This window comes from Acanthaster planci, linkage group LG13 (assembly GCF_054643075.1).
Source record: "Acanthaster planci isolate LZ-2023a linkage group LG13, COTS_SCS, whole genome shotgun sequence".
NCBI lineage: Eukaryota > Metazoa > Echinodermata > Asteroidea > Valvatida > Acanthasteridae > Acanthaster > Acanthaster planci.
Genome location: NC_141789.1, coordinates 8563474 through 8577736, shown reverse-complemented (window position 1 = coordinate 8577736; position 14263 = coordinate 8563474). Strand labels below are relative to the sequence as shown.

Genomic DNA, 14263 nt, shown 5'->3' with positions numbered 1-14263 from the left:
TTTCGCTCTAGGAAATGCCCCCATAACGCTGTCTGCCAATTCTCTAACAGCCTGTCGGCTTCACACTTTTGATCTCCAACCAACTCACAGAAAAACATGTCCATTTATGACTCGATTATTTTGGAAAGAAAGTAGTGCGGATTAAACGGCAAGATAGGGATAGGCGCGGAAGTCTGGCTTTGGGAACGGGCAACTGTGTAAATGCATTTGATCGAGCGGAAAGTCCGCGATTGTAAAACCGGGTGAGCTCTTTCACCGCCGTGTTTAGCAAGCTAATTGCTGGCGGTGAGTGGGGTCAACAGCCACAGCAGCTCCCCTGTGACACTGCTTAATTTGCCAACCAATTAAAACGATCGCCGCTAATGACTAAACCGAATTATGCGAGGCGAGCCATTGAATTTCCCAAGTCCCCGCCTACTCCGCGTTATTACGCATGCGGGTTGGTCTCTCACTCATTATTTCGAAGGTCTCGTGTCGCGTTATCCACAAGAGCTAAGTAGGACTAGGCCACCATCTGCACGTGTACAGTGCTTCTTGTGTTGTCAACGTCTCAAGCAACGGATTCGGTCGGAGACACCTGAGCTTACCTAATGCCCGCGGAATCCACTCGTGCTCACTGCAAACTGCCATCTCTTGCAAAAAAAATCATAAACCGAATCATCTCAAAGCTAAAATTTGAACAGCGTATCGAATCATCACACTGGACGGCAAAGGACTGTGTTATAAACGTTGTCTGAAATCTTAGGGCGATGATTCAGAGGCTAGCAGGCGAAGCTGCACCTCCGTTAGCGGAGACCCCGTCTTGTCTAGACCCTCTGACACACCAGCAGACGATGGATGCATCAGAGGTGGGCCAAATGGGCCTGCTGATCAGCCACGGACCATCTGCTCAACCCACAGGTACCGATCGAGAACATGTGCTCACTGACTCGGAGGACTTGTCTTCGACGGTGCGTTCCCGTTCGCCTGGCTCTTGTGCAGAGATTGATCGTCGAGTTTTGTCGCCGTCGACATCCCCGAACTTGAGCCAACACCAACGCGCCCATCATCACCAGAATCAAAATCACCACCAGCACCCGGAAAGGAATATGGCACCGGCCCTAGCACTCAACAGACCCGTGAAACTCACCGCGTTTTCTGTGGCTGACATTCTCAACCCAAACAAATTCAACGGCCCGGCCTCCAAGTTGCCCCGGCCGTGTGATTACAATGATGACCACGCCGTCCCGGAACACTGTCATCACCGGACCAGCTCTGCGTCCCCCGCAGCACCGCCGTCATCACCGCAAAGTGTAAGCAGTTATCCATGGTCTTCAGCGTGGGTTAGTGCAGATAAACACTGCAACGGAGAAAACAAGGTTTCCGGTAATTCTGGTGAGTATGGTCAATTGTGCCTAGAGATGCGTTAATTTGGAGAGGCAAAGAGGTCATGCTCGCATTTGTGATGTACATTTGCATTGCACATGACATAGTTACGTTGACCGACCGAAATTAACGCATGATTCGATCTTGTGATTGTGGTGTCTGTGCATGTCCACCACTCAGTGTGAATTAGCACAAAAGTGTTAATGATGAACGTTGTGCGTTCGTCAATCAGAATTGATTTTTGATTGATATTGATGTGTGCCAACTTAATAATGGGTTTCATATAATGAGTGCGATGATGATAATGCCACACATCTGGTGATCACATTTTCGCAGTCATGCGAGTCCACCTGCTAATCATTGTCATCCACGATAAGCTTGTTCTCCCCAATCTAATTATCACTGTCTCTGATGACCGGTCTTCTGTGGGTTATAAAGACAAGGGGGAGATTTTTTTTTAATTGGCACTTTGCCGCACTTCGAGATTTAATAGCATCAGCCGTCAAGGGAAATGGACGGTATATGCTTCAAACAAGCCCGCCGGTAACCCAGTTGGCTCAAGCGGCTTCACAAGTAAAATGGTAATATTGATTACATGTGTGGTAGGTAAACGAAACGTGTGTGAAACTCTTTATGTCCGCCGAACGTAGAAGTGTATGTCCTATTGTTGTTGCTTTCAAAGGCAAAAGGAATAAAAATTTAGTGAAAATGGAAGATTTATATCCCAGTCACCACCCAGAAAGCTTTAAGCATGACAGAAATCGAACATAATTTGGACAGTTTACATGTAAATGTAAAGCAGGTCAAGACGAACGTTTCTGATGATAACAGACATTGCATAATCTGGTGTTTTGTTGGACAGCTTCTTTAGTCTAAAAAGAGTCGATAATATTAAGCCTCAGTGTAGAACTAAGGATGAAAAAAAAGTTTTTATTTCTGGAATATACAGAGCAGAAGATCTTAATATACCGCTCGTTTGGGTATTCATAAAAAGAAAATTCAGACTCAGTTGTTGGAATAATTGAATCACCCGAAGAGTACGAGTTCATTTATCTATTTATGTTTTTAATTGGGTAGCGTTTTGAGCAAGTGCTATATCGACCGTGTTCCAACATCGATGCTGACTTTAACCCTTCATAGGGCTAGGAAGCTGACTTAAACCCTTCATAGGGCTAGGAAGCTGACTTTAACCCTTCATAGGGCTAGGAAGCTGACTTTAACCCTTCATAGGGCTAGAAAGCCCTCCCTCTCCATCCGATCGGAACCTCTGGTGCCATCCTAAGCGCCATAGGACCCGATAGGATTTCAAACTAATGATTCACAAGTCACGGCTGAGCTACAGCCCAAATGGAAACTTCCAAAAATCCCACAGCGCGCATTTCCACGAGTTCGTAAGCGTTGACTGACGACGTAATTCGGCCTTAAGGGGCCGCCTTTTGGTAGGTTGCGGCATGCTTGAGGTAACTTTCACCCGTTAGGGATTAATGACACGATATTTTGAAATTGCGGACATATCTCGTTGTAAAAAAAATGGGGGGCAACTCAGTTTTACAGTTTCACCCGCAAAATCAGTCTTTACTTATGTATGTAGGCTACACAATGCATGGACCATGAAAAAATCCCGATTTATCGCCACAGAAAGCCAGCCACATCTGCGAGCATTTTGGTTTGTATATCGTTGCTATAAGAAAGCAACAATTAATTTTGTAAGAAAAAATTCACGTCTTAAAGCCTAAAGGGGAAGAGGAAACTACATGTAGGACTATATTCATTTTACTCATTTTACCGTAATTATTAAGCGCGTGATAAATGGAAAATCAAACTGGTACACACCTTTGCGGAGTTTTGCATTATATTTTCCTGATTTTACTCAGTAACAATGCCTTGATTGCGATGGAGATTTCCTTTTTTTTGTTATTTTGCCTTACTCTCACCAGTATTGTTGATGGTTTCAGTCATCGCTTATTCGTAAGACTATATAATTTATCATACGCTGTTCAACCCTTTTTCTGCAAGATTATTCCTAAGCGCGTCTGATTAAGAAAATGTAAAACACCAAACCTGATGCGAACTGTTTACGACTTGACTGACCTGAAATACGCAATTCTGTACAGTTAGAGGGCTCGACATTGAACGCCCTTTAACACTTTTTGAATACTTTTCTGCTGAAAGTTGTTCATTTGGGAGAGTCAGGAATCGCCCATTTTAGGCTACTAACTACGCTTACTTCTTTGCTGCAATTAAGATTGACCTTTAGAAATCGATTTCAAAAATACGTTATGAATTAGCCTGTTTTACAAAAGAACGATACACGGCACCAACTTCAATGCATGAACAAAAACCGCAGCGTGGAATCTTTGTCAAGTCTCCCGAAATACGTATTTTACGTGGGAATTAGCTCTTGTTTGGCATGTATTGCCACTTGCCAGTTAAGCACAGCAACATGTGCCCAATGAATTTCACGCAGCCTTGTGAAATTTTTGGAATTGTTGATGTCCGTTTTTGATGATGATGATGGTGTAAACCTGCCTAGCCTGGTGACTCAGCCAAGCTGTTTGAAAAAACAGCACCCTAATAGCTGCGGCGGGTGAGTCAAAGGCAACTCGCCGATAGCTCTGTGTGCTCAGGTAGCCCTGGGTCCCTGGAAGCCGCCTATGATCTTTCAATCGTTTGCTTGTCACCCAATTACGGACCACACGGCAAATTCTCAGCGGTTGGCGTATGAACTGGGAAGGGGCTTTAGTGGCTCGCCACTGGGCTGTCGTCCAGGCTGTCAGCGGTTATATCACTGGAAATAAACTACGTTTTTAGTTAGCCTTAGGCCTGAAAGAAACACAATGCGAGGATTATTGTGGAAAGTAGTATTTTCTTATCAGACTTAAAATTCCAAAATCTTGTTAGTCTTGTGTTTATTTCTTTTAGTCTTAGTAAAATTAACTAAAAAGAATAGCATCAGTGGGGAATTAATGGGGATTGGTCACACACTGGTGGGTTTGCTAGAGCAATAGGGGAGATTGTTATCTCAGAGCCAAATCGTTTCAATATTTCAATTGACGTGCAACTTTATTTGTGAAATTGACACGGTAAGAAAGATCTGTCGCCACAAGTTATTGTGGTTGAATCATAACTGAGCGGCGATGTCAGTAAAGCATACTTTCCTCCACACAAGTGTACATGTACATTAGTACTTCCACATCGTTATCATTTTTTTTTAGAAATTATAGTCTTATTGGTCAGTGTATTATTTCTTTTGTAGAATCAGACCAATCTCACGGAGAAGAACCCAACTACGAACGGGTTACAGCGAAAGATGATATATTTCGGGAGAGTATGGACAGCGAGGAAGATCAGGGATCCATTGATAACGACGACGACATCGCATCAGACGATCGAGACAAGGTGGACAGCGATGACAGTGACGCCAAGTCTGACGGCTCACCGGGGAAAAAGCGTAAGCGGTCGGACTCGGATCCGGGTAAGGCTGGCAAGCCCCGCCGGGCCCGCACGGCATTCACTTACGAACAACTGGTAGCCTTAGAGAACAAATTTAAGAGTACAAGGTATCTGTCCGTATGCGAGCGGCTCAATCTGGCGTTGTCCCTCAGTCTCACCGAAACACAGGTCAAAATCTGGTTTCAGAACCGCCGCACCAAGTGGAAAAAACAGAATCCAGGGATGGATCCGAATGCCCCCACCAACAACCCTCAGTCGCCGCCACCCCATCATGTCGGCTTACACACTACCTACAATTCGGGACTGGTGTACGGGTCACAGCTACCCTACCTGCACGGTGCTTCAGGGGCTATGTCTTACCTTGTCAGTTCTCCGGCTTATCCAGGCCTTCACGCCCACCACTTCTACTCACACCTTGGCCACGTTTGATGTCTCTTACCTGGCGAGTAATCTAAACTCTATAAATGTGATTTACTTTTGATTATGTACATAGTGCAGAAATTGTATTGCCATTGAAAGTGTAAAATTAATTATTATTATCTCAAATCAAAACCGTAACCCCAAAATGGCATACTAAACACCCACTTTTAACCGATATCCGAACCCAACCACACTTGTGAAATAAATATTCTGGTCTTCCCGCAAATGGGACAGCAACCATTCTTTGCAGCGTGCAAAGACGATTCTGAGTAAAACAATTTTTTTACAGGGGTGCAATGGTGCAATAGCTTAATAGCATTTCTAAACTGTTGTGTAGCTACACAGTTGGTGTACTGGAATGGGATTCTTACACAGTTTTTACTGAATGTTTTTTAACTGAACTAGTTGGGCATTTGTGATCCCAATGACCTGCATTAACAGCGGTAAATTTTGAACATTGTGACCTGACATGTTCGCCATCCAACTTATCGATGGTTCAAACTTTGAAGGGGGTGAATAGTTTTACATGTACATGACTACTGGACTCCACACGAATTTGGAAATTTACATGTACAATGTATGGAGTTAACATGTTTGAAAGCATACTTGCAAACTGCCTGTCGCAGGGTTGTTTCTTTTGATGATGGTGAATTGTAACAATATCTGATTTTCAATCAGCCCAGATTCCGAATACCAAAGCCTTTACGGTACGGCTCCTTATGGTGGGTGAAATCATACGACACAGAAGTGAATTTGCACATGGTCTCACAGATTAAACGGAAAGTTTGCGCGACATCTCCATTGAATATGAAAGTCTGGGTGGGGAGCAGTGGCCGTAGACTTGTTTGAAGGTGCCAAGAGTTTCCTTGATTGTTATTCGACTGAATTTCACCAAAATTATGCATAGCTTCCTGTAACGTTATTTTTTGTTGTTATACAAATGAATTTTGTTCGCCGAGTTCTCCTTACAATATATCGGTTTTGTAAAGTGCATTTTGCACTCCCATGTAGCAAAAGAAACGTAATTAACATAAAGTAAAAGTTTAAAAACTCCGAAACGGGTGGAACTCTGTAGAAGTAAAACTTCGTCGAATGAAACCCCATAAAACGAGAAGGCATCTGCTACCTACAAGGAGTAGCAACAGGTTTTCAAATTGTTTGACGCCGGATAGTTCTGAATATTCCGTATCCAATCTTTTTTAAAAGTCAACTCGATGAATTCAGATCTACTTGAAACACCATCATTTTTATGCAGCACGGCTTTTGGTTGCATTATTCCTTACCAACAGCCCATGTGTTTGTGTTCATGGTCATTTTCATGTTCAAATGTTAAGAGTATACCTTCTACCTGGATATTTTGTGTACTCAAACTGTAGCCTGTATTCAATCGCAATTCATCTCATCTTTATTCACAGTGTTGCAGTAGTAGTCCCATATTTGAAATTTCCTGTATATGTATCATTTGTATGTACATGTATGTAAATAATGAATTAACACTTCCCCTGACTCGTGCAAATGATGTTTTGTATTATGAACAAATTAAAAGATTATAAACTATGCCATCCTTAAACCATCCTTATGTATATGTTTCTATTCTTTCTTTTTTGTTGAAACTGTTATCAGTCTGGGGCATTTCCAAACTGTGATATGATAGGCATTTCGATTTACAAAAAAGTTTTCGCAGTTTCTTCGATGTTTCTTGACGAGTTTACCAATAATAAAAAAAACATGAGAAAGCATAGAAAGGGCCAGAAGCCTTCGTTATTTGATTGACGTTATTGGTCGTCCAGTTGATTATGGAATATACTGTTTTGGGGAATCAACAAAACGATTTTTGAATACATATAGTCAAATATCGGTTAGATATTGGTTAGATAGTCAATCGGTTAGATTTAGCCGATGTATATATACATGTAGATATGATTGCAGGTGCTAGTTGCTGGCATCACGTAGGCTAATTTAGGCAGACATCCTATTGTTACTTTATTATAACATGATACAATGTCACAAAAGGGCTGACCTGTGTGGAGCAACCAGGCTAGGGGGGACTGTCCGGGCTGAAAGGAAACAGTAACACGGTAGTTTGACTCAGTGACTGCTACCACAGGCGATATGGAAGGTAACTTTACCTTAAACGCCCAGAGTTGTACGTGTTATCAAAACTGCCTTGTGATAAAGCGGCAAATCATTGTACATGTTTGATGGAGGCCAGTCCTTTTTACGTGCCTCTCTGAACAACCGCTGTGGGCAAATAAGTGTCAGAAGAAGCATCAATGTCATCAGAATTCTGATACAACTGTATAGGCCTATTGCACGAAATGATTTGCAGGCATTCCGTAAGATACTGCCAAACCCCAGGATTGCAATGAACAGCAAGCACATGTAGTATCCGACCTCCCTTCTCTGTCATTGAAGTACACATACATATCTTGAAAACTAGGAGAGATTTATTGCTTTTAAAGTGTACATTAATGTATCTACAAATGCGCTCAAATACAGAGAGATCGTTAAGCGGGTGGAGAGAATAATAGAGGCCGGGGTAAGTCTTTACTTTTTCGAGGGGTCCCATCTATGGTCCTCGCCCAAATTTTTCTAAGGATAGGGCAAAGCCTCGTCACCAGCAACTTTACGAACCAATAGCTCTGCAATGGGTCAATTCCGAAGAAAATTCGAGAAAATGGTGATTTCCAACCCCTTCCTTCCTTTTCTTCTTCCCCTTATTTTTTTCCGGGGGGCGCACCCCGTCACGACGCTATCTGAACTACCAAAAATGCATCCCACCTTTCTTCATGGGTCAGAAAAAGTCGAAAAGTTGTGATTACATAAACTTTAGGAAAAAAGGAACATTAGACTGCAAGCCAAAAATAGTAACGTCGTGGCTTTAACATGATGCCGACTACCTTGTCTTTTCCCTTTCAAGGTACGCTCTGTGAGCGCATAGCTCTAATAAACAGTACGGCACACTCGGTTTTAGCCGAAACCAACAGCCGTCATAGGAGAAAACCAGAAACAATGCCTTGGGTTCCGCATGTGACTGAGCATTCATTCGTATTTTGGGTAAGAAGGGCTTCTTTACCCCACTGCGAGGAGCACGCCTGACAGACAATATGGGTCCCAGTAACCGAGCATTCAGCTCCTGTGGGACGCTTGGTGTTTGTAATGGCGTGGCAGGGATAGCGGGCGGCGCCTCGTATACACGCACACAGGCCGTCCAGGCTTGTCAGGCAGACTAGAGGTAAAATCTTCCGTTGGCTCGCCGGCCATTAGGAGACGTGTTTTCCTTTGTGCATCCACTCATGCGGCGTAATTGCTAAATGGGAAAAATTGGACCAGAGAGTGAGAAAAAATACACGCTTTGGCTGTTGATCACGTCAACTATGATTGCTTAACGGAGTAAAAACGAACTAAAGATGTCTTGAGCAGTGAATTAGGTTAGATTAATACAACCTGCAGCTGAGCAGGCAAGCATGTCGATTCGGTTAAAACTACCCACCTTAATGGTGTAATGAATAATGATAAGAAGGGAATTCGCAATGTCCAATTCAGTCAAATGCAATCACTCATGCTTCACAATAGCTTTATATTGTCTGAACTCTGAAGCGATGATGAAGTTGGCGAGTCTGGGTGGAAAATGGTTACCTTTCTGAAGCTAGTCAGATATTAAGAAAATGTATACTGTACTCGTATTTGGATACACGTAAAGTTGTCACTTCTTGATCAACCAACGTCACTCAGTCAAAGCCTCAAAGTCCTTCTGTGTTATGAACTTATGAGTGTCAATCTATTTGGGAAGACCATGTCTCCTACAGGAAGTGATGAAATAATGAATCGAGGAATATACAGGAAAGAATACTGGAAGTGAAAACCTACCGAAATCGACAATGCTGTTTATATTTATTCATCAAGATGTTTGTCAAAAGGAGGAGACAAAAAGGGTAACATTTTACCTGGAGACTATACAGAGGACCGCATGCCAATTATGATAAAGCCATTGAATCGAGATTGTACGCGGCAGCAGGAATATGTAACTCTTGCAACTATAATTTCACAAGTATCCCTTATGATATACATGTATGTATCCTCCCTTTGTGCTATAAGGAGTAAGGACATAACTTATACCAAGGAGTAGAGAAAATCTCATTTCAAGGAAGTCAATGCGCATGCATCTTGTTTTTTCAAACCCACCATTGTACTTTCCCCAACTGATCGCGCAGGATTCACCTGTCGTAGACCAGTTACACACTTTACTTCGCACTACATGTACCTTGCAATTCTGTACTTGTTTGATCACCTTCGATCTCAAAGCACAACCGTCTCTGGTCCCCGACCTCTTCCTGTATCTAGTATGAGTTAAGCCGCCATATTCGACAAATATCTGGGGCCCTACACTGGCGCCCCCTGACAATGGTGAGAATTTACGACGCGGGACTGATTAAGTGGTGTAATATGGGGCGGGTATGTGTATGCTGTGCTATTTGGTGATCTGCGTTATCAAGGGCAAAGCTTGGGCCTTTTTCAGCAAAAACTGAATTAGCTCTTAGGTGTGGTTACAAACAACTGAGGTGGTTGTTTTATTTAGCAGAATGTTACATTGGGGTTCCACTGAAGTGACAATTACTGATGGTAACCTGCCCACAGTTTGACAACAAAGTACAATAAGTCTGAGGTAAAGCATTCCTTATGTCATTCCGCTTTTGTAAATTGAAAATTGTTCGCATGACATTGAAAAAGATGCTTCTGGTAATTGGTAATAAGGTGAAAACAGTTTTTCGGGTCTTCCTCACGTATTAGTTTACACGATTTTCTTTCTTGTTTAGGCAACCGTTCAGAAAGCCAGGTTCATGTAAGTTTGTATAATGGCTCTAGATCCGTGAAAGAAAATTTCAGATCTATTTTCTATCTCATAACATGTATTAACAGAATTTTTCACTTTAATTTAGTTTATTTATTTCCATATCTTATATAAACTATTCACATGAATTTAGTATCAAAAAAACAGAAATAATATGAGGAGTCCAGATAAGAAGCAAATGCTTATACGAGATCTGGACCTGTTTCTAATTATTTAAATAAAAGGCTATTAAGTAGGGCCTATTACAAGATCAGAAACAGAATGAATTGTCCATGTTTGCATCAATAATCCTGTTTCATATTGACTAAATAAGTGTCTACGATAATAACTACAAGGGATGGAGTAAACTACTCAAATAAAAAATAATAAGAAAAAGGAAAACTAACCGAATGACAAACGATAGCGGAACATTTGAGAAAGAAACTTAAAAAAGGAAGTGGCCAGAGATAATAATAATGATACATTTTGGACAGTATGTTGAATGGCAAAAGTGACAACGTTATCTAATTATCAGAATAATGTGACAACAGCAACGTTTTAATGTACTTGTTGAAAAGTTCCAGTGACCTAAAAGTAGGCATTGGTTTGAGATGGTTCTATAGAAGAGGCCCTTGATTTCTGACAGTGGAAAACTAAAGAGGTGTTCGTGCTTAGTAGAGGTATTGCGGCTGATCTTGTATTATGAGAATGAATATATGAGTTTTTGTTAATTATTGAACATAATTAAGGGAAGATTTTTCGTTTGAAAATTTATACATCAATACACCGAGGTGGTAGGCCTATATGTATAAATCAAAGACTGACAAGGTTTTATATTTACTAAGCAACTGTGCAGAATGTTCTGTGGATCTAGAATTATTAAAAACTCTTAATGTTTTCTTTTGCATTATATACAATTTATTAATATAGGAGGGGAACGTGTTACCCCATGCTAAAAACCCCACTGAAGGTGTGACAAGGAGAAGGTATTATGAATTAAGAATAAGATATCTGAAGGTAAGTCATGTTTTGATTATCTTAGGATGCCTTGGTTCTGAGAAAGTGACATGAGGCCCTTTTGGCAACGTAGCTTCCAAGAAAGTTTATTATCAATAATTACACCTAAAAATTTACAGGTATCAACTTTTTCTATTTGAGTATTATTTAAGTAAGCAGTGATATTCCTAGTAACCTTAAAATTAGAAAACAACAGACATTTGGTTTTGTTTAAGTTAATGGATAATTTATTACATTTAAGCCGGTTAATAATGTCAGTTGCCTGTTATGAAACACCTCAGTGTCACCCGCAAATAAAATAAAACAGAGTAAACTCGATGAGTTACAGATACGAGTATCATTAATGTAAATCAGAAAAAGTATAGGACCGAGTCTTGAGGCTTGAGAGACTCCACATCTGATTGATGCAAACGAAGAGGTGGTGTTCTGTCATACTACATACTGTTTCCTATCGCTTACCGTATATAATTTTGAACCACTCCAGAGCGACTCTTCTAATTCCATATTGATTTAGTTTACTAATCAGTTCAGGGCCCACATTTTTGCTATTGTTCAGAATTTTAAACAGAACCAGATTTCGTCAGATTTAAGTTGGAGGAATTGAAAACATTTCAGAGGTGGGGAAAGGGCTTCAGTGTCAGGTGAAGATCAGTTGAACGACTTGGGGATGGTGATGAATTAAGACAGGCTTGGATGTGTCAACTTTTATCCCTTTGTCACTGCTGGGGATCAAAGGGGTAGAAAAAACACCCAGGCCTTCCTCCATTCATCACCTTCATCCCCTCCGTCGACAATCCGATATGCATCCTCATAGTTTACAGAATTGCACTCTCTATGGCAACACATGTAACAAACAACAGCACTTTGAGAAAGATTAAGCTCGCTATTGAGCTATTTTCATGTGGGGAGATCTAGCCAATTGCAAGTTTGTTAGAGTTGGGGTAGCAAGCGCAAGCTCTTGGCAGCGTCAAAATCCGTGTGCCCCACTACACTGTAAAAAGGTTGGTCAATTTTGGGTTGGTATTTTGCCCAATGTTGGTAAAAATATCAACTTAGCAACCTTTGGGCAGATTCTTCCCAATATCTGGTCAATATTTGACCAACAGTGATGTAGCTTTAACCAAGGTTGGGCAAATTAGAAATGCCCAACACTGTTTTGCCCAACTTTTTTTACAGTGTAGGTTAAAATGTATTATGGAAAGAGGCAACAATTGAGCGACTGATAAGGGATAGGTTTTCAACACGAGCACCTACTGCTGGAGGTTATCCGTTAAAATAAAAGAAAATTAACTGAAAATAATTGGTTGCGATTTTATTCTGCAATTCAGCTTGCAAGTCTATTTGTATTCTTTAAAACTTTTTTTTGTTTTTGTCACTATATATGTGTTCAATAATGTCAAGGTAAGAAGTACACTCAATTCCACAGGTTTGTACCCTCGCTGTGACGGTGTGGTTTTCAAAATGGCCCGAAAGCGTCAATTTAGCACCAAATCCCGGGAGGATTGAAGTCTGACATGGCCTTCTAGCCATATACTGATGCCTTCCATTCATAACAACTCCACTCAGGCACTGAAGGAGGTGGCTTCAAACAAAGGGACCAAGCAGTTCCATGATGAATGAGTCATGACAGACCGGCACAGGCTGCAAATGATTTCCAAAATTAGATTTCCAACCTGATATTTATTTATTTTTCTAACAACTTCAAAGAAGTACTTGTACATTGACATTGTACATTGATCGTTGTTTCATGGTTTGTGCAAATCATGGAACTTTCTTTAATTTAAAACTTACAGTCACTTCTAAAACTGACAAATGTCTGAGCGCTTCATGGAAAGCTAATGTTTATAATAAGCACAAAGAAGTAAGATGCAGGCTGAATCAATATATTTTTCGTCTTCTAACAATTACTACAAAAGTGCGGTAATAAACAATTTCGTCTTGTGTGATCAGATTCCCTTCTTACACAATGTTGGATACTTCGTATTCAACCAACCATTAAAAATATTTTTTAATTCCTTACAGAGACTGTAATGTGTGCACAAACTTGACACAACGCATTTACTTCAATTTTCACCCCCATCAATTGGACAATGACGGAAAATAGAGATCAAGCGGTAACGCGTCACCCATTTACAACTCCCCGGGATGCCACCCTCCACGTCGCTCCTAGAAGACCGCCGTTGCCCTGTAAAGGGGGCTTGCCTGGGCCGGAGGCTGGGAGGAAGAACCGCTCGTTCACGAGCCCTTTGGCCGTCACGCTCCAGGGGCAAGAGAGGCGGCGGCTCGTTGACCCTCGAAAAATCGAAAGAATTCCGGTGGGGAATGTCGTCTCGGTTCGGTATTTTACTTCTGTCCTTATTCCAGAGTGGAAAGTTAAGACTGGTGCTCATTTAGTTGGGAGTATTGCGTGGGGCTAACTCGACTAAGAAAGACTTGCCAGGTCGGCCGTTGACCTGTAGATTAGTGGAGAAAATATTTCTCCTTCCAGCAAACAACCTGCAACAAAATTTGGCAAAAGTACAACAAAAAGTGCTGTCTAGTCCAGAAATTATAAAAACTACCGTGCTAAAAAAGCTGTTTCTCGTTTACTTTAGAACAATATCATTCAACATGCCTGGTGGCTGATGCCTTTCCAAATAGGTTACCATGCATTTTCTTCTTCCTGTTTTTCGGTTTTTATCTCAAGAGTGCTTTTGCCCTTTTTACCATTTGAGCCTTTTCATTAAAAAAATTCGGCTTTCTTTGGCAGTTAATGATCTCTGTTAAACTTCAAAGAGGAATCACTAATAGTCCGTTTTCCTTGTGGTCTAGTTCACGAACAGGAAAGCAGTTCAAGCACAAAAGGCGAGGAAGGCAAGGTCACAACCTATTGGAAAAAGATGAACGGAATTTTCCACATCGTCGCTTTGTCAAGTTACTCCAATCCTCATGAAGTCAGTATAAATTTTCAGTTCAGCATTAATACATCTTAATGTGGATGCATACCTTACAATATCAGCTGTACTCAGACTTCCTAAGACTTTGGTCAGAGTATATACTTTAACAATAAATTATCTTTTCAGTCGCATCAACTGTGATAACTGCAGAAGAAAACAAATGCGAAATCGGTTTGCAGCCCTTGAAACAAGATGTTTTTTGTTTTAAGACGATCACTGAAGTCTCCAAGACTATCTACAT

General features: G+C 41.2%; 1 protein-coding gene across 2 annotated transcripts; it reads left to right on the top strand.

Moving 5' to 3' along the window:
* Positions 1–423: 423 nt before the first annotated feature.
* Positions 424–12028, top strand: LOC110982505 (uncharacterized). Of its 2 annotated transcripts, XM_087145088.1 has the most exons (3): positions 424–1374; positions 4622–4840; positions 5005–12028. In XM_087145088.1, the coding sequence occupies exons 1-3, from the start codon at positions 750–752 to the stop codon at positions 5271–5273; spliced, it is 1113 nt and encodes a 370-aa protein (XP_087001214.1). In that variant the 5' UTR covers positions 424–749; the 3' UTR covers positions 5274–12028. The 2 variants fall into 2 exon arrangements, with proteins under 2 accessions (XP_087001214.1, XP_022096638.1); XM_022240946.2 differs by having other exon boundaries at positions 438–1374; positions 4622–12016.
* Positions 12029–14263: the final 2235 nt, after the last annotated feature.